This window comes from Perca fluviatilis, chromosome 2 (genome assembly GCF_010015445.1).
Source record: "Perca fluviatilis chromosome 2, GENO_Pfluv_1.0, whole genome shotgun sequence".
NCBI classification, from domain to species: Eukaryota; Metazoa; Chordata; class Actinopteri; order Perciformes; family Percidae; genus Perca; species Perca fluviatilis.
This window is the reverse complement of record NC_053113.1, coordinates 44,912,079-44,937,514: the sequence shown is the minus strand read 5'-3', so window position 1 is coordinate 44,937,514 and position 25,436 is coordinate 44,912,079. Positions and strand designations below refer to the sequence as shown.

General features: G+C 39.2%; 1 protein-coding gene and 13 non-coding genes across 14 annotated transcripts; 13 read left to right on the top strand and 1 right to left on the bottom strand.

Annotated features, from left to right (window-relative positions):
* Positions 1-2,844: 2,844 nt before the first annotated feature.
* LOC120551903 (trace amine-associated receptor 13c-like) lies at positions 2,845-3,648 on the bottom strand (the record flags this gene model as incomplete). The annotated part of the gene is made up of 1 exon (XM_039789482.1): positions 2,845-3,648. A coding segment is annotated over one exon (804 nt), but the record flags the coding sequence as incomplete, so codon positions are not given.
* Positions 3,649-11,058: 7,410 nt separating this feature from the next.
* On the top strand, positions 11,059-11,130 carry trnah-gug. Its single transcript has one exon. It is a non-coding gene; the product is annotated as a tRNA-His (tRNA).
* A 225-nt stretch (positions 11,131-11,355) lies between these two features.
* Positions 11,356-11,428, top strand: trnah-aug. Its single transcript has one exon. It is a non-coding gene; the product is annotated as a tRNA-His (tRNA).
* A 528-nt stretch (positions 11,429-11,956) lies between these two features.
* trnah-gug lies at positions 11,957-12,028 on the top strand. The gene has a single exon. It is a non-coding gene; the product is annotated as a tRNA-His (tRNA).
* Positions 12,029-12,254: 226 nt separating this feature from the next.
* trnar-acg lies at positions 12,255-12,327 on the top strand. The gene has a single exon. It is a non-coding gene; the product is annotated as a tRNA-Arg (tRNA).
* A 2,574-nt stretch (positions 12,328-14,901) lies between these two features.
* On the top strand, positions 14,902-14,974 carry trnar-acg. Its single transcript has one exon. It is a non-coding gene; the product is annotated as a tRNA-Arg (tRNA).
* A 954-nt stretch (positions 14,975-15,928) lies between these two features.
* On the top strand, positions 15,929-16,000 carry trnah-gug. The gene has a single exon. It is a non-coding gene; the product is annotated as a tRNA-His (tRNA).
* Positions 16,001-17,569: 1,569 nt separating this feature from the next.
* On the top strand, positions 17,570-17,642 carry trnar-acg. Its single transcript has one exon. It is a non-coding gene; the product is annotated as a tRNA-Arg (tRNA).
* A 1,265-nt stretch (positions 17,643-18,907) lies between these two features.
* Positions 18,908-18,980, top strand: trnar-acg. Its single transcript has one exon. It is a non-coding gene; the product is annotated as a tRNA-Arg (tRNA).
* A 2,313-nt stretch (positions 18,981-21,293) lies between these two features.
* trnah-gug lies at positions 21,294-21,365 on the top strand. Its single transcript has one exon. It is a non-coding gene; the product is annotated as a tRNA-His (tRNA).
* Positions 21,366-21,591: 226 nt separating this feature from the next.
* On the top strand, positions 21,592-21,664 carry trnar-acg. Its single transcript has one exon. It is a non-coding gene; the product is annotated as a tRNA-Arg (tRNA).
* Positions 21,665-22,931: 1,267 nt separating this feature from the next.
* On the top strand, positions 22,932-23,004 carry trnar-acg. Its single transcript has one exon. It is a non-coding gene; the product is annotated as a tRNA-Arg (tRNA).
* A 1,247-nt stretch (positions 23,005-24,251) lies between these two features.
* Positions 24,252-24,324, top strand: trnar-acg. The gene has a single exon. It is a non-coding gene; the product is annotated as a tRNA-Arg (tRNA).
* Positions 24,325-25,288: 964 nt separating this feature from the next.
* On the top strand, positions 25,289-25,360 carry trnah-gug. The gene has a single exon. It is a non-coding gene; the product is annotated as a tRNA-His (tRNA).
* Positions 25,361-25,436: the final 76 nt, after the last annotated feature.

Sequence of the window (25,436 nt, the reverse complement as noted above, 5' to 3'; positions counted from 1 at the left end):
TATGTATACATATAACTGCACTACTACCATTTATCAACTGTTACCACTTTATTTGCACTGTTCACAAACAGATCAGCCACGCCATTGTCTGAGCTGGTGCCAGATCTGAGTGGCCACATTAAAGTGTGAAGCACCCCAGCCGCAAGGAAGAGAGGGCTGGGAGAATCCCAGAACGCTACACACCAGAGCAGTGCAAACTAGAGCTATCAATCGATTAAGATATTAAATCGTGATGAATCTCACGATTGTCATGTTAACTTGCGTTACCAAAATATTTAAGTAAAAGGAAATTCTTTGGATTTAGGATTTTTTTTTTATTAAAAAAAGTACAATTACAAATGGTGCTGCTTATGTCCTAACAGATTACAAAAAAGTTGAGCATATCATTAGTGAGTTCTCAGTTCGCTGCACTAGCTTTTAGTCTACCAAAGAATTTAAAAGAACAGTTACTCATTTATAAATCACTAAAAGGGTTTAGGATCAAAATACATCTCTGATCTTGTGTTAAGAAGTCAACTCTACATACGTTGGTTAGCAATGGCTTGCTGTTTTATCAAACATAATACGTATACAAACATGGAAACAAGGTGCAGATAATCAGTATCAGATAGGGAACTAAGACAATATATGGGAAATTCTAAACGAATAATTAATTAGTCTGTAACACTTTATAATAACCATCATTAATAGATGGTAAATTGATAGTTAATTAATCTTTAGTTTATTGTCATTTAACTGTCAGCAAACAGTCATTTTACAGTTAACAAACAATGAAATTATAATTAATAATGTTTACTAATTATTAGTAGTGCTGTTAATTAACAGATTTTTGTTACACACATTATATCCCTCATATAGTATATTAGGTATCTGGTAATGATTAAAATGTTTTTGAAAATCTTTAAAAAACCATTTTTAAAACATCTATAAACATTACATAGATAGATGGACCAGATATTCTTAACACTTTGTTAAGGGTTACTATTTGGTTTGTAAACCGTCTATAAACAGTGTCTAGATGGTTAATATAAAGTTGCAACAGAGTACTATAATACCTTGTTAACTAGTTAAAAAATACTTTGTAAACCATCTATAAATATTATCTGGATGGCTATTGTAAAGTTGCGACTGATGTTTTTCATAGTTAGTTATGGGTTAGTAAATGCTAGGTGAAGCAATGATACATTTTTTGCCCTTCATTATATAAAAAATGTATCTATATACATACATATATATGTACATATATATACACCACGTTCCAAATTATTATGCAAATGATATATATGATATATACACTGATTTTCCTAAATAGTCAATGCAAATGACAGTCAGTATAATTTTCAAGTCACCAACCGTTAGGGTATAAGTCGAATTTCATTGAAAAACCACATTGTGGCCCCCATCCTCCCCTGACCTCAACCCCATTGAGAATCTTTGGAGCATCCTCAAGCAAAAGATCTTTGAGGGTGGGAGGCAGTTCGCATTAAAACAGCAGCTCTGGGAGGCTGTTCTGACATCCTGCAAAGAAATTCTAGCAGAAACTCTCCATAAACTCACAAGTTCAATGGATGCAAGAATTGTGAATGTGATATCAAAGAAGGGGTCCTATGTTAACATGGATCTGCCCTGTTAAAATGTGTTTGATTGAAATAGCTTTTGATTTAAGTAAATATGACCTCCTAATGCTGCAAATTCAGCAAATGACAATTTTCAGTTCTTTACAACCTATACAATGCTTTGAAACTCTGTTTTTTGAGTTTTCATTTGGTGGTCTGTTCAATGAAATTTGACTTATACCCTAACAGTTGGTGACTTAAAAGTTATACTGACTGTCATTTGCATTGACTATTTAGGAAAATCTGTGTAAAATATAATTTGCATAATAATTTGGAATGTGGAGTACACATATATATACATATACATATGAGACCCTAGGTAATTAGATTTTCAATCTGTGTGTGTGTGTGTATATATATACTAACCAATAACTATGAAAAACATCAGTAGCAACTTTACAATAGCCATCCAGATAATATTTATAGATGGTTTACAAAGTATTTTTTAACTACTTAACAAGGTATTATAGTCATCTGTTGCAACTTTATAATAACCTGTTCATAGATGGTTTACAAACCAACTAGTAACCCTAACTAAAGATTAATTAACTATCAATTTACCATCTATTAATGATGGTTATTATAAAGTGTTACCAATTAGTCAATCATTACCTAATGCTTTTTTGAGAGTTGCACATTTATACCACTTTTTATACCCTTTTCCATTTTTAATTCCATTTCATGTAATTAATTATTTCAACCGTCCCAATGTTTAATGTGGTCATTGTGAAACCTATCTTTGAAACTGTTTGTTATTAGCCTATCAACATCCATAACAATTTAATGCAGTTATTCATATTAAATCCATTACTAAGTGCATTTGCCAAAAAACAATGAAATTCATGATGTAATAAGGGCACCCATGGTATGCAGCATAAACCACAATAATTAAACCATAGAAATGTCTTTATTATATGGTGGTCCTTAATAAAAAAAAGTCAATAACTTGCCTAAATTTTAATGATGTTAATTTTAAAATGTGTTTCATCTTTTGATAGTTTAACTACATTTAAAATCAACTATCGGTCAAAAAACCACAGAGAACCACAGTATTTTGCCACAGACAAATAAGACTCTGATTCATTGGCTATGCTACTGCTATAAAGATCAGTGGCAGTAAAACATCCGTGCAAACATCATCTTCCAGGTTTCTAGTTTATTTTTAAAAGAACAAAAGCAATTAAACATGCTCTGTATGCAAACTCCATACAAATACTCAACACTACTGTCATAAATGTATCACCTTTATGGTTGAAGAATGGGAGTCAAATATTTTCAGATTGACAATGAGATGAAAACATTCCTTAAACCAAGGATAAAAGAAGGCATAAATAATTGGGTTTAATGTTGAATTGAAATAACCCATCCAAACACATGCTTCAAAGATGGCAGCAGGTGTACTAAAGCCATTGTAGGCATCAATTATAGAACTGATAAAAAACGGCATCCAACAAAAGATGAATGCACCAAGCACAATGCCCAGAGTCTTTGCAGCCTTATGCTCAGACTGTTTAATCAACCCACCTTTTACACTGTTATTTGAATAATTGCTCATATCTCCAATCTTTCTCACATGCTCTCTAGCCACAAAAAATATTTTAGTGTAAAGGCAAACCATGACAGTGCAGGGAAAGAAAAAAGCGGCAACACTGTCCAGGACTCCCCAAAGAGGGTTAAAGAGAAGGTTACAACTGCCAAGGCAATTTATTGATGCCAAATAATCCTCTAACCCTGCTATGTTGGCCTTTGAGTAAAGTAGTCCATAAGAGTAGACAGCAGCCAGTGCCCAGCTGGCACATGCCATAATCCAGGCTACTGACATTGTGATATTCCTAGAATAATGCATAGGATTGCATATTGCTTGTTGTCTGTCTACAGCAATGCAAATTAGGTGGAAGATAGAGACAGAGGTAAGAAACATATCAAAACTAGAGTGCAGCAGACAAAAGTCATCACCATAAAACCAGCAGCCATGAATGGTCCGGATGGCGCTGAAGGGCATCACAGTGACACCCACAAGAAGGTCCGCAACAGAAAAAAAAAAAAAAAAAAAAAAAAAAAAAAAAAAAAATTAGGCCATTAGAGCCCGTAAAAAAAACAGTACTCCTCTCCCTTGAGAAAGGCCAAATGTCATCATAAACCCAAATATGTACGACAAAACCTAAACAGATACACTAGGGGAGGGCAATGGTGATCTCTGTCTTTGTAACAAAAGAGTCTTAATACCGCCTACAAATATGACATACTGGGCCATCCAATCAGAGGGACCCTTATTAATGAATGCAAAACAGCCTAACACAAAATATTCTTTGTCTTGGCAAAACAATATTTCATACTTTGGGGAGGAAAAGTTATTCTCTGGTAAAGTCCTAAACAGGTGTAATATGGTACTATTGCAGTAACAGAAAATTAAGTATAAAAATAAATGATAACGATGAATGAATGTTATATCTGTGCCACGCCAATTGAAAGTGTAGACAAAACAAATACCTCGTAGCACAAGAGCAATATCCTATAAGCACTCATAAGTTGTATGTGTAAGACGTTAATAGACAATTTTTCAGTAAATTTGTTGAATCACCATTGTCACTGACGTGTGATAATAACTCTTGTCAGGTCTTGTGTAGTTTCATGCTGAACTTAACGTAACAGCTTGGACTAGCACAGGGCTGGACTGGGACAAAAAATTGGCCCTGGCATTTTTGGCCCAGGCGGGCCACACCCACCATGATTGGTCAGACACATTCCCTGCAGACAGTCCTCTTAAAATATGCGTGCATGCTATGATATGAGTTGCCTAGTGTTCAGCGTTCATGTGATCGTTTTGGATCCTTCAAGAGGGGTGTCAAGACTTGTCTTACACTTAAATAATTCATTCATTCTTAGAGTTATGATTTGTATATTTATGGTATTTTTATTAGTTTTTATTATTGATATTGTATTGTCATTATTGATATTATTACTATTTTGCTTAATATTGGCTTAGCAACTTTAAAAACTGTTTACTGTTAATTTTTAACTATTTTTAACTATTGTAAGATTCATATTTTGTCACTTTGGACATAAGTGTCTGCTAAATAATATAACCATAACTATGACTGTACGTACACACCGCCGCCAACTTGAGCTGCAAAGAAGCTCTGGCCGCCCTGTCGAGGACGCTTGTCCAAAAGTACGGGGAAGCTAATTGACGCTTTGGCCGCTCTGACGTAGCAGCATTCTTCGATCATGTTCAACACATGATTGAAGAAAAAGCACAAGCAGCCACTGCACGGCCAACACACTGACACTAGAAACCTTTTATGAATTACATATATAATGACAGAATTTGTATTGTTTGTTGGTGCGGTGGCCGTTATCGGTCAGTTAGCTTCGCTCCGTTAGCCGCTGAAACGCAGCAGAATGCAGGCAGAGCGAGCAGCTGCCAGCTGTTGATCCGTGCAGGACTTCACCATGAGCAGACTGTTTAGAGACCATGTGACCGGCAGGTAACGTTAACTGGTCCCTATATGCAAACAACGTCATATCATAAATGATAGGGGAACCCAGCAACGGCGATTATGAGATTTTATTTCATTTTTCATGGAACTAATTGTAACCCACTCGAAAATAGCCTACAAACAGGATTAGGTTATTTCTAGTTTAATATTATATTAATGTATTCTTGATTACTTGTGGTTATATTTTCTTTGCACACCATATTTGTCCAGTAGGTGGCAGTGGTGGCGCTGCATAGTGGGGAAAAATTGCTACACTGATTCTTAGAGAGAAGAAGAAAAATAAGGAAAAAAAAACTACGGAACGATTGTGAGCTGAAGCCATGTTTAAAATTTTCCACACTGAATGAACAAAGTTAAAAATAGCATTTAAGAGCTAGTTAAAAACGTTTTTCCCACGAAACCTACTTCTAGGGAAGGAAAAGCAGAGGAAAAAGGGTCGAATTTACAACAAGGATATTATTTTCTTGTATTCCTTTTCTCCGGTGAGTGTTTTACACGTGTTCGTCAGTTGTGTTACTAGTAGACATAGCGTGATAGATGTGTTTACTGAGTCAAGCACGCAAAGTTAGCTCTATTTTTCTGCTGTTAATTCAGTTGTTTAATGCATTGTGTGAAAATGTATTTATGTGTACTGCGTAAGTTAAAAAACCAATCGGAGTTGAACATGATTTGAAGTGCTATTCCATGCTATGTTGAAGCTATGTTACTACGTGGTATGCTAGTTCTTGAGTTTCATGTGTGTAGTGAAAATAAGAATTTAAGTTACTACAATTGATGAATAAGAGATTCCCAGATCTGGTAGTTATTGAGAAAGTAATTAAATATTACCCTGCCCTGCAGGTTGTTTTTTTTATGCATGATTTGAGAGAGAACGAGAGGGAGAGAGAGAGAGAGAGGGAGTTCCATTGGACGTGTTCGCCATTGGACACACGAGGCAGAGGAGCAGAGGGCATGAATGATCATCTTGCCTGTTACAAGGACTGCTTCTACTCACCATTTCTTCTTTGCATCGTACAGATAAGCGCGAGATCTCATCACACGTTAAAAAAAACATACTACCCGGGTAGATGGACTTTGGTTTATTATTTTGGGGTTATTTCATCAGAGCTCTGAGGTCATTTTATTTTTTTATTGTTTTTTTACTTATGTGGAAAAAAGTTGAAAACTAAGAGAAATACAGATTTTCACAACTGAAAGGACATTACAAAAAGAAAAGAGAAACAAGGTCATACTGTTGGATAATTGATGTTTAATAAATGCCGGCTATATGTTCTGAGTAAACTATTTTGGTATCTTCTCTTTTGAAAAGTTCCTTAGAAAGGCAGCACTTCACTCTACATTATAAGTGCCCCTTACATAATGTCTTGGTAGGAACACAAGTTTACATCATATGTTTCTCTGGGATCAGCCAACGCGAAGGACGTCTATATTCCGATTGGTTGCTGGCGTATGCCGCTGCTTGCCGCTGAACCGCGTCATAGATCATTACCATAAAGTTGACCAAAGTTAAACTTTCTGATTGACGCTCTGGACGCTCAAAACGTCCAAAACGCGACGCCTTGGGTCAGGCCAGTGCCAATAAAGAAAATTAACTAATGGGCCGCAAAAAATAAAAAAAGGCCTATTTATATCGGTGGTTCGGCCCAAAAGTCCGTCGGCCCACCGGGAAAATGCCCGGTATGCCAGATGGCCAGTCCAGCCCTGGACTAGCAACAAGTAGCAACGTACTAGGTGCAGGCCGAGACAAAAGTATCAGGGGGACCTCTTTTTTCAAATCATTATCTGGGCAAATACTCGATTCTGATTGGCTGCAGGGTGTCCATTAAAACGTGTGTAGTACCAGAGCACAGAGAATACTTTACAATGCCACCTCCTGTTGAGGGGCAGGAGAAGCCGTATAAAGCCTTGATATTTTCCAAGGGGCAACCTTCCGTGCTGAGCAATAAAACACATGCAGAAGTACCAAAAACTGTAGTTCGTTGAGGGGCCACTTTGATGCTGGGTCCAGAAGTGAGTCAATTTCCATAGACTCCCATGTTAAAATGCCCAATTTTACAGCAGAATGAAACATGTTCACAGCCTGGTACCAAAACAGTTTTTGGTCTCTATAGCTAAGTTTACCCTTCATGACAACACTGGGGGGATTTTTTATATAACTCTCCAGATTAAGTTATATTCAGGCTTAAAGTTCTGCATAAATTAGGGCATGGTCACTTTGATTAACAGGTGCCTGTAGTGAGTGAGACGAGGCTAGCCCTTGTCTTGTCTACTATACACTTAAAGATCACCACTGTTTCCATGCAATGGTGTGAGAACCGAGCTGCTCCCAATGCTCTCTGAACGTAGGGCTAGTGGCACGTACGGCCGTCTGTGTGTCGAGCAACGGCCAGCGAATGACAGCTCAAATAACTCCATAGAAATGGCCAATAAGGGGGCTCGTTGCCACCAGAAAACAGACACGAGCAGCCAATGACAGCTTGAGTGTCTCCCTAGAAAAGGAGCCAATTAGGAGGCACGTGTCCCCCTGGAAAGTTTTCGGCAAGTTTCGTTTCTGCGGAGGAAGATTTTGACTTTGTTGGTAAGTATGTTTACTTTTTATTTACTGTATTCTAAGTGTCATGTTAGCTTAGTGCATAAAAAACAAAACAAAAGACATAAATAGACACTGTTTATAACCTGTTTAGTCCCCTGCCACAGGTCCGTCTGCTGTAGCTCCTGATCCTGTGTCTTCATCTGTGTCTTTAACTTTTTTTGCAATTGATTTTAAAGAATCAATCCTAACATATTGTGCTTTGCTACAAGTCTGTCACTATGTTCCATTTTCATTATTCATCTACATCCCCGGCTATGCAGCAGTCCAGGACTTGGCATGCTGCCTTGTGACCCTAAAAAGCCACAGCCTTTCCCTGACACAGGAGGAGGCAAAGCACATCATAGCCCTCTGGCAGGGCTTGTCTGATTTTGACAAGGGCAAGACAGCATATGAATGAAAACTTTATTGAACAACAATCAACAAGAGGTGTTCAAAAGGATAAAAACACAATAAAGCCCAAAGGCTTGTTTCCATTGTGGTCCTTAAAACGGAAGGGGAATACAACACATGGACTAAAAACACTGAGGACAAAGGGGAAAGCGGTCAACTATTAATCAAAACAGACAAATAAAACATCATAAAACACAATAAAAAACAGGGACAAAATTCCCTGAAAGACAAACAGACATCTAAACAGACAAAACAGTACAAACAACAGTACAATTCCTAGTACTTCTAGCATACCCTCCTCGTCACCAGCAAACCCTAAACGTAGGTCGGTTTAGGGTCAACAAAGTTAATGTGGCACCAGGGGTGGAGTCCACCAGACGGTACGTTCATTTGATTTTTGTGTTTGTTTGTTTGTTTTGCAATCAGTGTGACCATAGCTATAATTACCATGTTTTGCACTGCCTTAATTGTCCAGGTCTTTCATCGGGTCACACGGTTCGGCCCAGTGGCCAGACTGCAACCGCTTGATGGAGGCCATCTTCATCCAGCTCTGCATGGCCATCACTGGCAAAAAAAAGAGGAGCCCCAAGGGCAGCCAGAGCCAGAGCCGGTGGACCCAAGTCATCCATGCGTATAACAACTTACGCCAATGTGTTATCAACAACGCACGTGTGATGACTGAAACCACCATCCAGCTGGCCGAGGTGAACACGGCAACGCTGGCAAAATGGTGAGTAAATCAATAAATATCTGTACAACCTAGGTAGCAACAACGACTTTATTTGTGGAATATATCTCTTCTTTAAACATGCCCTTTTGTTGTTGTTATTTTTATTCAGGCACAACGATCGTATCCGGAGTCAGGAGACTAAGGTGCTGCAACAAGCCATCCCCTGTCCTGAGGCTCCAATTGCAGGACCTGTGCAGCAGCAGTCTACACTCCAGAAAGAGGCTCTCTCCGTCGTGGTTGTGGTGGACAACCCACATGTATTGAAGAGGAGCAAAGTGAGAAATTATGCACTTGCACTGTTGTATATAGTTATTTAAATAAATTCTTTTGGAGTCAATTCCTCCCTCTGTGTAATTCAATATTCAACTGTATTTTTCTCTGACATGGTTATGGTAAAGTAATTGATAAGGATTTCTCTGTCGTAATTCATCACAAGTCTGGAGCCATTGGTGAACCATTTACTGCAGAAAAGGTAGGTATTTGTGCGTGAAACTTCAAAGGCCATAAAAAGCCAGAGCTTTTATTTTCCTAAATGATTTAACTGACCCTGCTTTTATGTGCAACAGGCGTCTATATCAGACAGGCCTTTAATTCCTTTATACACAAAATTTGACTTCAGCAAAGAGGGGAAATATTATGAAATTTAAAATCTAACACTGAATATTAGCCTACGACCTTACCTGGATCTCTCTCTGTCTCATCCTTACTGATGGAGCTACCAAACTCAACTGTTTCTGTAAAAGTTAACGTGTTGTGTCAGGCTTTTATACGAGCTAATGGACGTTAACATGAGAGCTGGCCTGTTACGTTACGTTACAAGGCTCGTACACGTTGGCTGCGCTGTTTCTTACCTTGCTCTACGTTGACAGTTCCAGCTTCACCGTCACCACCTTTTTTTAAATATTTGTTTAGAATATCTCTAAGGCCTCTATTTTCTTCTTCTCTTTTCTTTCCTTTTCCGAGCTCCGGACTTGTGCTGACCTGACATTTTGAGCGTACTGAACTTCAAATCAAGTGACAACATCAAATTTTGATCAGTGGCCAAACCATTTTTATGTTGGGGGTGGGGGGGTTCTTGACCACCATTTCCAGGACAATTAGGAAGAAAACAAATAAAACGCTTTTATGTAATTCAAATATTATGCTACATATTTTTTTCCACAAATAGGCCTATTTAAAAAAAAGATTTTTAATTCTTCCATAATTTAATGAGGGCCCAGTTCTGCCCCCTACTGTGGGCCCGGGACAACAGACCCGTTTGTCCCCCCCTATCGGCGGGCGTGACCAGCGGTGTCGCTCAATGCCGCTAGCCGGCTACGGGACATCCTCATCGGCTAGGTGGAAAGCTAACGCTAGCTGTCCACCTATCCCAGCCATCCTGCTTGCAAGTGTCTGCTCATTAAACAACAAGCTGGACTACATCCTCCTTCAACGAAACTCCCAACGTGAGTTCAGTGACTGCTGTGTTTTTGTAGCCTACTTTTCTGTTGTTCCTTTGAATTACTACATCTTCTGGCTAGCTCGTACTGCTCTTTAGCTATTAAATCACTTGTTCCTCATTTCCAACTTTAGTCCTGTACAAACTGTCTATCAAAGTAAATGTACATCCATAAAAAAACAAAAAGTATGTAATTAGCTTTCAACATGTGCTAAAACACATCTAAATCCTTCAATTTCAGTCAAGCACAGCTATCAACAAGCTTTCTCTGTTGTTTGTCTAGAACAGGGGTCACCAACCTTTTCTAAACTGAGAGCTACTTCATGGGTATTGAGTCATACGAAGGGCTACCAGTTTGATACACTCTTCTGAAATAACAAATAAGCTCAGTTTGCCTTTAGTTATATATGATTATTAACGATTAATGATAGTTATATATGATTATTAATGATTAATGACGCTCATCAATGTGAAGACACTGATCATGTTGATGATTTCTCACAATAATTATCAACAATGACTTAACAAGGTGGGAAACAGATAATATCAATATTCAATTTTAATTTTTAGAACAGGCCTGAGGGCTACTCATGTGGTCCTTGGGGGCTACCTGGTGCCCGCGGGCACCGCGTTGTTGACCCCTGGTCTAGAATCAGCAGTGCTAGATAAACCATCCGTGATAATGTCATTTGTTACTCATCAATTAGGGAAACCGAGAAAATAGCAGTATATTTAATATTCAGAGTTCCAACTATGCTATCACAACAACGAGGCCCTCTTTCTTCCCAATGGCCGTGATCGTATAGTGGTTAGTACTCTGCGTTGTGGTCGCAGCAACCCTGGTTCGAATCCGGGTCACGGCAGCTGCGTAAAGCTACTTTTCTGTTGTTCCTTTGAATTAATACGTCGTCTGCTATATTTTACATTGATAGAAACTGGACAGCTTAGGCTAAATGTCCTGCAAGAGGCCCTGTATTTTCCACTACAACAAAAGTTTGACTGGCCTTCTATACCCTTGCCAACAAATATCCCCACTGTTTGCATACAATGGTGTGAGAACCGAGCTGCTCCCATACTCTCTGAAAGTAGGGCTAGTGGCGCAATGGATAACGCGTCTGACTATGGATCAGAAGATTCTAGGTTTGACTCCTGGCTAGCTCGTACTGCTCTTTAACTATTAAATCACTTGTTCCTCATTTCCAACTTTACTCCTGTACAAACTGTCTGTCAAAGTAAATGTACATCCATAAAAAGCCGAAAAGTAAGTAATTAGCTTTCAACATGTGCGAAATGTTGTGGACGCCGCAACCCCGGTTCAAATACAGGTCACGGCAGCTGGGTAAAGCTACTTTTCTGTTGTTCCTTTGAATTACTACATCTTCTGGCTAGCTCCTACTGCTCTTTAGCTATTAAATCACTTGTTCCTCATTTCCAACTTTACTCCTGTACAAACTGTCTATCAAAGTAAATGCACATAAAAAACCAAAAAGTATGTAATTAGCTTTCAACATGTGCTAAAACACATCTAAATCCTTCAATTTCAGTCAAGCACAGCTATCAACAAGCTTTCTCTGTTGTTTGTCTAGAACAGGGGTCACCAATTAGGGAAACCGAGAAAATAGCAGTATATTTAATATTCAGAGTTCCAACTATGCTATCACAACAACGAGGCCCTCTTCCTTCCCAATGGCCGTGATCGTATAGTGGTTAGTACTCTGCGTTGTGGTCGCAGCAACCCCGGTTCGAATCCGGGTCACGGCAGCTGCGTAAAGCTACTTTTCTGTTGTTCCTTTGAATTAATACGTCGTCTGCTATATTTTACATTGATAGAAACTGGACAGCTTAGGCTAAATGTCCTGCAAGAGGCCCTGTATTTTCCACTACAACAAAAGTTTGACTGGCCTTCTATACCCTTGCCAACAAATATCCCCACTGTTTGCATACAATGGTGTGAGAACCGAGCTGCTCCCGATGCTCTCTGAGAGTAGGGCTAGTGGCGCAATGGATAACGCGTCTGACTACGGATCAGAAGATTCTAGGTTCGACTCCTGGCTAGCTCGTACTGCTCTTTAACTATTAAATCACTTGTTCCTCATTTCCAACTTTACTCCTGTACAAACTGTCTATCAAAGTAAATGTACATCCATAAAAAGCCGAAAAGTAAGTAATTAGCTTTCAACATGTGCGAAATGTTGTGGACGCGCAACCCCGGTTCAAATACAGGTCACGGCAGCTGGGTAAAGCTACTTTTCTGTTGTTCCTTTGAATTACTACATCTTCTGGCTAGCTCCTACTGCTCTTTAGCTATTAAATCACTTGTTCCTCATTTCCAACTTTACTCCTGTACAAACTGTCTATCAAAGTAAATGCACATAAAAAACCAAAAAGTATGTAATTAGCTTTCAACATGTGCTAAAACACATCTAAATCCTTCAATTTCAGTCAAGCACAGCTATCAACAAGCTTTCTCTGTTGTTTGTCTAGAACAGGGGTCACCAACCTTTTCTAAACTGAGAGCTACTTCATGGGTATTGAGTCATACGAAGGGCTACCAGTTTGATACACTCTTCTGAAATAACAAATAAGCTCAGTTTGCCTTTAGTTATATATGATTATTAACGATTAATGATAGTTATATATGATTATTAATGATTAATGACGCTCATCAATGTGAAGACACTGATCATGTTGATGATTTCTCACAATAATTATCAACAATGACTTAACAAGGTGGGAAACAGATAATATCAATATTCAATTTTAATTTTTAGAACAGGCCTGAGGGCTACTCATGTGGTCCTTGGGGGCTACCTGGTGCCCGCGGGCACTGCGTTGTTGACCCCTGGTCTAGAATCAGCAGTGCTAGATAAACCATCCGTGATAATGTCATTTGTTACTCATCAATTAGGGAAACCGAGAAAATAGCAGTATATTTAATATTCAGAGTTCCAACTATGCTATCACAACAACGAGGCCCTCTTCCTTCTCCCAATGGCGCGTGATCGTATAGTGGTTAGTACTCTGCGTTGTGGTCGCAGCAACCCCTGGTGTTGAACTGGTCACGGCAGCTGGGTAAAGCTACTTTTCTGTTGTTCCTTTTGAATTAATAGTGCCGTCTGCTATATTTTACATTGATAGAAACTGGACAGCTTAGGCTAAATGTCCTGCAAGAGGCCCTGTATTTTCCACTACAACAAAAGTTTGACTGGCCTTCTATACCCTTTGCCAACAAATATACCCCACTGTTTGCATACAATGGTGTGAGAACCGAGCTGCTCCCGATGCTCTCTGAAGAGTAAGGCTAGTGGCGCAATGGATAAACGCTGCCTGACTACGGATCAGAAGATTCTAGGTTCGACTCCTGGCTAGCTCGTACTGCTCTTTAACTATTAAATCACTTGTTCCTCATTTCCAACTTTACTCCTGTACAAACTGTCTATCAAAGTAAATGTACATCCATAAAAAAGCGGAAAAGTAAGTAATTAGCTTTCAACATGTGCGAAATGTTGTGACGCGCAACCCCGGTTCAAATACAGGGGCCGCAGCTGGGTAAAGCTTACTTTTCTGTTGTTCCTTTGAATTACTACATCTTCTGGCTAGCTCCTACTGCTCTTTAGCTATTAAATCACTTGTTCCTCATTTCCAACTTTACTCCTGTACAAACTGTCTATCAAAGTAAATGCACATAAAACCAAAAAGTATGTAATTAGCTTTCAACATGTGCTAAAACACATCTAAATCCTTCAATTTCAGTCAAGCACAGCTATCAACAAGCTTTCTTGCTGTTTTGGTCTAGAACAGGGGTCACCAACCTTTTCTAAACTGAGAGCTACTTCATGGGTATTGAGTCATAACGAAGGGCTACCAGTTTGATACACTCTTCTGAAATAACAAATAAGCTCAGTTTGCCTTTAGTTATATATGATTATTAACGATTAATGATAGTTATAATGATTATTAACGATAATGATAGTTATATATGATTATTAATGATTAATGACGCTCATCAATGTGAAGACACTGATCATGTTGATGATTTCTCACAATAATTATCAACAATGACTTAACAAGGTGGGAAACAGATAATATCAATATTCAATTTTAATTTTTAGAACAGGCCTGAGGGCTACTCATGTGGTCCCTTGGGGCTACCTGAGTGCTCGGCGGGCACGCGTTGTTGACCCCTGGTCTAGAATCAGCAGTGCTAGATAAACCATCCGTGATAATGTCATTTGTTACTCATCAATTAGGGAAACCGGAAAATAGCAGTATATTTAATATTCAGAGTTCCAACTATGCTATCACAACAACGAGGCCCTCTTCCTTCCCAATGGCCGTGATCGTATAGTGGTTAGTACTCTCGCGTTTGGTCGCAGCAACCCCGGTTCGAATCCGGTCACGGCAGCTGGCGTAAAGCTACTTTTCTGTTGTTCCTTTGAATTAATAATACGTCGTCTGTTATACTTTACATTGATAGAAACTGGACAGCTTAGGCTAAATGTCCTGCAAGAGGCCCCGTATTTTCCACTACAACAAAAATTTGACTGGCCTTCTATACCCTTGCCAACAAATATCCCCACTGTTTGCATACAATGGTGTGAGAACCGAGCTGCTCCCGATGCTCTCTGAAAGTAGGGCTAGTGGCGCAATGGATAACGCGTCTGACTACGAATCAGAAGATTCTAGGTTCGACTCCTGGCTAGCTCGTACTGCTCTTTAACTATTAAATCACTTGTTCCTCATTTCCAACTTTACTCCTGTACAAACTGTCTATCAAAGTAAATGTACATCCATAAAAAGCCGAAAAGTAAGTCATTAGCTTTCAACATGTGCGAAACGTTGTGGACGCCGCAACCCCGGTTCAAATACAGGTCACGGCAGCTGGGTAAAGCTACTTTTCTGTTGTTCCTTTGAATTACTACATCTTCTGGCTAGCTCCTACTGCTCTTTAGCTATTAAATCACTTGTTCCTCATTTCCAACTTTACTCCTGTACAAACTGTCTATCAAAGTAAATGCACATAAAAAAACAAAAAGTATGTAATTAGCTTTCAACATGTGCTAAAACACATCTAAATCCTTCAATTTCAGTCAAGCACAGCTATCAACAAGCTTTCTCTGTTGTTTGTCTAGAACAGGGGTCACCAACCTTTTCTAAACTGAGAGCTACTTCATGGGTATTGAGTCATACGAAGGGCTACCAGTTTGATACACTCTTCTGAAATAACAAATAAGCTCAGTTTGCCTTTAGTTATATATGATTATTAACGATTAATGATAGTAAAATTATAACGATAATGATAGTTATATATGATTATTAATGATTAATGACGCTCATCAATGTGAAGACACTGATCATGTTGATGATTTCTCACAATAATTATCAACAATGACTTAACAAGGTGGGAAACAGATAATATCAATATTCAATTTTAATTTTTAGAACAGGCCTGAGGGCTACTCATGTGGTCCTTGGGGGCTACCTGAGTGCGCGGGCACGCGTTGTTGACCCCTGGTCTAGAATCAGCAGTGCTAGATAAACCATCCGTGATAATGTCATTTGTTACTCATCAATTAGGGAAACCGAGAAAATAGCAGTATATTTAATATTCAGAGTTCCAACTATGCTATCACAACAACGAGGCCCTCTTCCTTCCCAATGGCCGTGATCGTATAGTGGTTAGTACTCTGCGTTGTGGTCGCAGCAACCCCGGTTCGAATCCGGGTCACGGCAGCTGCGTAAAGCTACTTTTCTGTTGTTCCTTTGAATTAATACGTCGTCTGCTATATTTTACATTGATAGAAACTGGACAGCTTAGGCTAAATGTCCTGCAAGAGGCCCTGTATTTTCCACTACAACAAAAGTTTGACTGGCCTTCTATACCCTTGTCAACAAATATCCCCACTGTTTGCATACAATGGTGTGAGAACCGAAGCGCTCCCCGATGCTCTCTGGAGTAGGGCTAGTGGCGCAATGGATAACGCGGCCTGATTACGGATCAGAAGATTCTAGGTTCGACTCCTGGCTAGCTCGTTACTGCTCTTTAACTATTAAATCACTTGTTCCTCATTTCCAACTTTACTCCTGTACAAACTGTCTATCAAAGTAAATGTACATCCATAAAAAGCCGAAAAGTAAGTCATTAGCTTTCAACATGTGCGAAACGTTGTGGACGCTGCAACCCCGGTTCAAATACAGGTCACGGCAGCTGGGTAAAGCTACTTTTCTGTTGTTCCTTTGAATTACTACATCTTCTGGCTAGCTCGTACTGCTCTTTAGCTATTAAATCACTTGTTCCTCATTTCCAACTTTAGTCCTGTACAAACTGTCTATCAAAGTAAATGTACATCCATAAAAAAACCAAAAGTATGTAATTAGCTTTCAACATGTGCTAAAACACATCTAAATCCTTCAATTTCAGTCAAGCACAGCTATCAACAAGCTTTCTCTGTTGTTTGTCTAGAACAGGGGTCACCAACCTTTTCTAAACTGAGAGCTACTTCATGGGTATTGAGTCATAGCAAGGGGCTACCAGTTTGATACACTCTTCTGAAATAACAAATAAGCTCAGTTTGCCTTTAGTTATATATGATTATTAACGATTAATGATAGTTATACATGATTATTAACGATTAATGATAGTTATATATGATTATTAATGATTAATGACGCTCATCAATGTGAAGACACTGATCATGTTGATGATTTCTCACAATAATTATCAACAATGACTTAACAAGGTGGGAAACAGATAATATCAATATTCAATTTTAATTTTTAGAACAGGCCTGAGGGCTACTCATGTGGTCCTTGGGGCTACCTGGTGCCCGCGGGCACCGCGTTGTTGACCCCTGGTCTAGAATCAGCAGTGCTAGATAAACCATCCGTGATAATGTCATTTGTTACTCATCAATTAGGGAAACCGAGAAAATAGCAGTATATTTAATATTCAGAGTTCCAACTATGCTATCACAACAACGAGGCCCTCTTCCTTCCCAATGGCCGTGATCGTATAGTGGTTAGTACTCTTTGTGTTTTGGTCGCAGCAACCCCGGTTCGAATCTGGTCACGGCAGATGGGAAAGCTACTTTTCTGTTGTTCCTTTGAATTAATAAACGTCGTTCGTTATAATTTTACATTGATAGAAACTGGACAGCTTAGGCTAAATGTCCTGCAAGAGGCCCCGTATTTTCCACTACAACAAAAGTTTGACTGGCCTTCTATACCCTTGCCAACAAATATCCCCACTGTTTGCATACAATGGTGTGAGAACCGAGCTGCTCCCGATGCTCTCTGAGAGTAGGGCTAGTGGCGCAATGGATAACGCGTCTGACTACGAATCAGAAGATTCTAGGTTCGACTCCTGGCTAGCTCGTACTGCTCTTTAACTATTAAATCACTTGTTCCTCATTTCCAACTTTACTCCTGTACAAACTGTCTATCAAAGTAAATGTACATCCATAAAAAGCCGAAAAGTAAGTCATTAGCTTTCAACATGTGCGAAACGTTGTGGACGCCGCAACCCCGGTTCAAATACAGGTCACGGCAGCTGGGTAAAGCTACTTTTCTGTTGTTCCTTTGAATTACTACATCTTCTGGCTAGCTCGTACTGCTCTTTAGCTATTAAATCACTTGTTCCTCATTTCCAACTTTAGTCCTGTACAAACTGTCTATCAAAGTAAATGTACATCCATAAAAAAACAAAAAGTATGTAATTAGCTTTCAACATGTGCTAAAACACATCTAAATCCTTCAATTTCAGTCAAGCACAGCTATCAACAAGCTTTCTCTGTTGTTTGTCTAGAACAGGGGTCACCAACCTTTTCTAAACTGAGAGCTACTTCATGGGTATTGAGTCATACGAAGGGCTACCAGTTTGATACACTCTTCTGAAATAACAAATAAGCTCAGTTTGCCTTTAGTTATATATGATTATTAACGATTAATGATAGTTATACATGATTATTAACGATTAATGATAGTTATATATGATTATTAATGATTAATGACGCTCATCAATGTGAAGACACTGATCATGTTGATGATTTCTCACAATAATTATCAACAATGACTTAACAAGGTGGGAAACAGATAATATCAATATTCAATTTTAATTTTTAGAACAGGCCTGAGGGCTACTCATGTGGTCCTTGGGGGCTACCTGGTGCCCGCGGGCACCGCGTTGTTGACCCCTGGTCTAGAATCAGCAGTGCTAGATAAACCATCCGTGATAATGTCATTTGTTACTCATCAATTAGGGAAACCGAGAAAATAGCAGTATATTTAATATTCAGAGTTCCAGCTATGCTATCACAACAACGAGGCCCTCTTCCTTCCCAATGGCCGTGATCGTATAGTGGTTAGTACTCTGCGTTGTGGTCGCAGCAACCCCGGTTCGAATCCGGTTCACGGCAGATGGGTAAAGCTACTTTTCTGTTGTTCCTTTGAATTAATACGTCGTCTGTTATACTTTACATTGATAGAAACTGGACAGCTTAGGCTAAATGTCCTGCAAGAGGCCCTGTATTTTCCACTACAACAAAAGTTTGACTGGCCTTCTATACCCTTGCCAACAAATATCCCCACTGTTTGCATACAATGGTGTGAGAACCGAGCTGCTCCCGATGCTCTCTGAAAGTAGGGCTAGTGGCGCAATGGATAACGCGTCTGACTACGGATCAGAAGATTCTAGGTTCGACTCCTGGCTAGCTCGTACTGCTCTTTAACTATTAAATCACTTGTTCCTCATTTCCAACTTTACTCCTGTACAAACTGTCTATCAAAGTAAATGTACATCCATAAAAAGCCGAAAAGTAAGTCATTAGCTTTCAACATGTGCGAAACGTTGTGGACGCCGCAACCCCGGTTCAAATACAGGTCACGGCAGCTGGGTAAAGCTACTTTTCTGTTGTTCCTTTGAATTACTACATCTTCTGGCTAGCTCGTACTGCTCTTTAGCTATTAAATCACTTGTTCCTCATTTCCAACTTTATTCCTGTACAAACTGTCTATCAAAGTAAATGTACATCCATAAAAAAACAAAAAGTATGTAATTAGCTTTCAACATGTGCTAAAACACATCTAAATCCTTCAATTTCAGTCAAGCACAGCTATCAACAAGCTTTCTCTGTTGTTTGTCTAGAACAGGGGTCACCAACCTTTTCTAAACTGAGAGCTACTTCATGGGTATTGAGTCATACGAAGGGCTACCAGTTTGATACACTCTTCTGAAATAACAAATAAGCTCAGTTTGCCTTTAGTTATATATGATTATTAACGATTAATGATAGTTATACATGATTATTAACGATTAATGATAGTTATATATGATTATTAATGATTAATGACGCTCATCAATGTGAAGACACTGATCATGTTGATGATTTCTCACAATAATTATCAACAATGACTTAACAAGGTGGGAAACAGATAATATCAATATTCAATTTTAATTTTTTAGAACAGGCCTGAGGGCTACTCATGTGGTCCTTAGGGGCACCTACGGTGCCCGCGGGCACCGCGTTGTTGACCCCTGGTCTAGAATCAGCAGTGCTAGATAAACCATCCGTGATAATGTCATTTGTTACTCATCAATTAGGGAAACCGAGAAAATAGCAGTATATTCAATATTCAGAGTTCCAGCTATGCTATCACAACAACGAGGCCCTCTTCCTTCCCAATGGCCGTGATCGTATAGTGGTTAGTACTCTGCGTTGTGGTCGCAGCAACCCCGGTTCGAATCCGGTTCACGGCAGATGGGTAAAGCTACTTTTCTGTTGTTCCTTTGAATTAATACGTCGTCTGTTATACTTTACATTGATAGAAACTGGACAGCTTAGGCTAAATGTCCTGCAAGAGGCCCCGTATTTTCCACTACAACAAAAATTTGACTGGCCTTCTATACCCTTGCCAACAAATATCCCCACTGTTTGCATACAATGGTGTGAGAACCGAGCTGCTCCGATGCTCTCTTGAAAGTAGGGCTAGTGGGGGCAATGGATAGCCGCGTCTGACTACGGATCAGAAGATTCTAGGTTCGACTCCTGGCTAGCTTCTTACTGCTCTTTAACTATTAAATCACTTGTTCCTCATTTCCAACTTTACTCCTGTACAAACTGTCTATCAAAGTAAATGTACATCCATAAAAAGCCGAAAAAAGTAAGTAATTAGCTTATAACATAATGCGCGAAATGTTGTGGACGCCATAACCCGGTTCAAATACAGGTCACGCAGCTGGGTAAAGCTACTTTTCTGTTGTTCCTTTGAATTACTACATCTTCTGGCTAGCTCGTACTGCTCTTTAGCTATTAAATCACTTGTTCCTCATTTCCAACTTTAGTCCTGTACAAACTGTCTATCAAAGTAAATGTACATCCATAAAAAAACCAAAAGTATGTAATTAGCTTTCAACATGTGCTAAAACACATCTAAATCCTTCAATTTCAGTCAAGCACAGCTATCAACAAGCTTTCTCTGTTGTTTGTCTAGAACAGGGGTCACCAACCTTTTCTAAACTGAGAGCTACTTCATGGGTATTGAGTCATACGAAGGGCTACCAGTTTGATACACTCTTCTGAAATAACAAATAAGCTCAGTTTGCCTTTAGTTATATATGATTATTAACGATTAATGATAGTTATACATGATTATTAACGATTAATGATAGTTATATATGATTATTAATGATTAATGACGCTCATCAATGTGAAGACACTGATCATGTTGATGATTTCTCACAATAATTATCAACAATGACTTAACAAGGTGGGAAACAGATAATATCAATATTCAATTTTAATTTTTAGAACAGGCCTGAGGGCTACTCATGTGGTCCTTGGGGGCTACCTGGTGCCCGCGGGCACCGCGTTGTTGACCCCTGGTCTAGAATCAGCAGTGCTAGATAAACCATCCGTGATAATGTCATTTGTTACTCATCAATTAGGGAAACCGAGAAAATAGCAGTATATTTAATATTCAGAGTTCCAGCTATGCTATCACAACAACGAGGCCCTCTTCCTTCCCAATGGCCGTGATCGTATAGTGGTTAGTACTCTGCGTTGTGGTCGCAGCAACCCCGGTTCGAATCCGGGTCACGGCAGATGGGTAAAGCTACTTTTCTGTTGTTCCTTTGAATTAATACGTCGTCTGTTATACTTTACATTGATAGAAACTGGACAGCTTAGGCTAAATGTCCTGCAAGAGGCCCCGTATTTTCCACTACAACAAAAATTTGACTGGCCTTCTATACCCTTGCCAACAAATATCCCCACTGTTTGCATACAATGGTGTGAGAACCGAGCTGCTCCCGATGCTCTCTGAAAGTAGGGCTAGTGGCGCAATGGATAACGCGTCTGACTACGAATCAGAAGATTCTAGGTTCGACTCCTGGCTAGCTCGTACTGCTCTTTAACTATTAAATCACTTGTTCCTCATTTCCAACTTTACTCCTGTACAAACTGTCTATCAAAGTAAATGTACATCCATAAAAAGCCGAAAAGTAAGTCATTAGCTTTCAACATGTGCGAAACGTTGTGGACGCCGCAACCCCGGTTCAAATACAGGTCACGGCAGCTGGGTAAAGCTACTTTTCTGTTGTTCCTTTGAATTACTACATCTTCTGGCTAGCTCGTACTGCTCTTTAGCTATTAAATCACTTGTTCCTCATTTCCAACTTTAGTCCTGTACAAACTGTCTATCAAAGTAAATGTACATCCATAAAAAAACTAAAAGTATGTAATTAGCTTTCAACATGTGCTAAAACACATCTAAATCCTTCAATTTCAGTCAAGCACAGCTATCAACAAGCTTTCTCTGTTGTTTGTCTAGAACAGGGGTCACAAACTTTTTTCTAAACTGAGAGCTACTTCATGGGTATTGAGTCATACGAAGGGCTACCAGTTTGATACACTCTTCTGAAATAACAAATAAGCTCAGTTTGCCTTTAGTTATATATGATTATTAACGATTAATGATAGTTATACATGATTATTAACGATTAATGATAGTTATATATGATTATTAATGATTAATGACGCTCATCAATGTGAAGACACTGATCATGTTGATGATTTCTCACAATAATTATCAACAATGACTTAACAAGGTGGGAAACAGATAATATCAATATTCAATTTTAATTTTTAGAACAGGCCTGAGGGCTACTCATGTGGTCCTTGGGGGCTACCTGGTGCCCGCGGGCACCGCGTTGTTGACCCCTGGTCTAGAATCAGCAGTGCTAGATAAACCATCCGTGATAATGTCATTTGTTACTCATCAATTAGGGAAACCGAGAAAATAGCAGTATATTTAATATTCAGAGTTCCAACTATGCTATCACAACAACGAGGCCCTCTTCCTTCCCAATGGCCGTGATCGTATAGTGGTTAGTACTTCTGCGTTGTTGGTGTAACAACCCCGGTTCGAATCCGGGTCACGGCAGCTGCGTAAAGCTACTTTTCTGTTGTTCCTTTGAATTAATACGTCGTCTGCTATATTTTACATTGATAGAAACTGGACAGCTTAGGCTAAATGTCCTGCAAGAGGCCCCGTATTTTCCACTACAACAAAAATTTGACTGGCCTTCTATACCCTTGCCAACAAATATCCCCACTGTTTGCATACAATGGTGTGAGAACCGAGCTGCTCCCGATGCTCTCTGAAAGTAGGGCTAGTGGCGCAATGGATAACGCGTCTGACTACGAATCAGAAGATTCTAGGTTCGACTCCTGGCTAGCTCGTACTGCTCTTTAACTATTAAATCACTTGTTCCTCATTTCCAACTTTACTCCTGTACAAACTGTCTATCAAAGTAAATGTACATCCATAAAAACCAAAAAGTATGTAATTAGCTTTCAACATGTGCGAAATGTTGTGGACGCCAACAGGTCACGGCAGCTGGGTAAAGCTACTTTTCTGTTGTTCCTTTGAATTACTACATCTTCTGGCTAGCTCGTACTGCTCTTTAGCTATTAAATCACTTGTTCCTCATTTCCAACTTTATTCCTGTACAAACTGTCTATCAAAGTAAATGTACATCCATAAAAAAACAAAAAGTATGTAATTAGCTTTCAACATGTGCTAAAACACATCTAAATCCTTCAATTTCAGTCAAGCACAGCTATCAACAAGCTTTCTCTGTTGTTTGTCTAGAACAGGGGTCACCAACCTTTTCTAAACTGAGAGCTACTTCATGGGTATTGAGTCATACGAAGGGCTACCAGTTTGATACACTCTTCTGAAATAACAAATAAGCTCAGTTTGCCTTTAGTTATATATGATTATTAACGATTAATGATAGTTATACATGATTATTAACGATTAATGATAGTTATATATGATTATTAATGATTAATGACGCTCATCAATGTGAAGACACTGATCATGTTGATGATTTCTCACAATAATTATCAACAATGACTTAACAAGGTGGGAAACAGATAATATCAATATTCAATTTTAATTTTTAGAACAGGCCTGAGGGCTACTCATGTTGGGGGGCTACCTGGTGCCACCGCGGGCACCGCGTTATTGACCCCTGGTCTAGAATCAGCAGTGCTAGATAAACCATCCATATATAATGTCATTTGTTACTCATCAATTAGGGAAACCGAGAAAAATAGCAGTATATTCAATATTCAGAGTTCCAGCTATGCTATCACAACAACGAGGCCCTCTTCCTTCCCAATGGCCGTGATCGTATAGTGGTTAGTACTCTGCGTTGTGGTCGCAGCAACCCCGGTTCGAATCCGGTTCACGGCAGATGGGTAAAGCTACTTTTCTGTTGTTCCTTTGAATTAATACGTCGTCTGTTATACTTTACATTGATAGAAACTGGACAGCTTAGGCTAAATGTCCTGCAAGAGGCCCCGTATTTTCCACTACAACAAAAATTTGACTGGCCTTCTATACCCTTGCCAACAAATATCCCCACTGTTTGCATACAATGGTGTGAGAACCGAGCTGCTCCCGATGCTCTCTGAAAGTAGGGCTAGTGGCGCAATGGATAACGCGTCTGACTACGAATCAGAAGATTCTAGGTTCGACTCCTGGCTAGCTCGTACTGCTCTTTAACTATTAAATCACTTGTTCCTCATTTCCAACTTTACTCCTGTACAAACTGTCTATCAAAGTAAATGTACATCCATAAAAAGCCGAAAAGTAAGTAATTAGCTTTCAACATGTGCGAAATGTTGTGGACGCTGCAACCCCGGTTCAAATACAGGTCACGGCAGCTGGGTAAAGCTACTTTTCTGTTGTTCCTTTGAATTACTACATCTTCTGGCTAGCTCGTACTGCTCTTTAGCTATTAAATCACTTGTTCCTCATTTCCAACTTTAGTCCTGTACAAACTGTCTATCAAAGTAAATGTACATCCATAAAAAAACAAAAAGTATGTAATTAGCTTTCAACATGTGCTAAAACACATCTAAATCCTTCAATTTCAGTCAAGCACAGCTATCAACAAGCTTTCTTCTGTCTGTTGTTTGTCTAGAACAGGGGTCACCAACCTTTTCTAAACTGAGAGCTACTTCATGGGTATTGAGTCATACGAAGGGCTACCAGTTTGATACACTCTTCTGAAATAACAAATAAGCTCAGTTTGCCTTTAGTTATATATGATTATTAACATAATATAGTTATACATGATTATTAACGATTAATGATAGTTATATATGATTATTAATGATTAATGACGCTCATCAATGTGAAGACACTGATCATGTTGATGATTTCTCACAATAATTAGCAACAATGACTTAACAAGGTGGGAAACAGATAATATCAATATTCAATTTTAATTTTTAGAACAGGCCTGAGGGCTACTCATGTGGTCTGGGGGCTACCCTCGCGGGCTGGCCGCGTTGTTGACCCCTGGTCTAGAATCAGCAGTGCTAGATAAACCATCCGTGATAATGTCATTTGTTACTCATCAATTAGGGAAACCGAGAAAATAGCAGTATATTTAATATTCAGAGTTCCAGCTATGCTATCACAACAACGAGGCCCTCTTCCTTCCCAATGGCCGTGATCGTATAGTGGTTAGTACTCTGCGTTGTGGTCGCAGCAACCCCGGTTCGAATCCGGGTCACGGCAGATGGGTAAAGCTACTTTTCTGTTGTTCCTTTGAATTAATACGTCGTCTGTTATACTTTACATTGATAGAAACTGG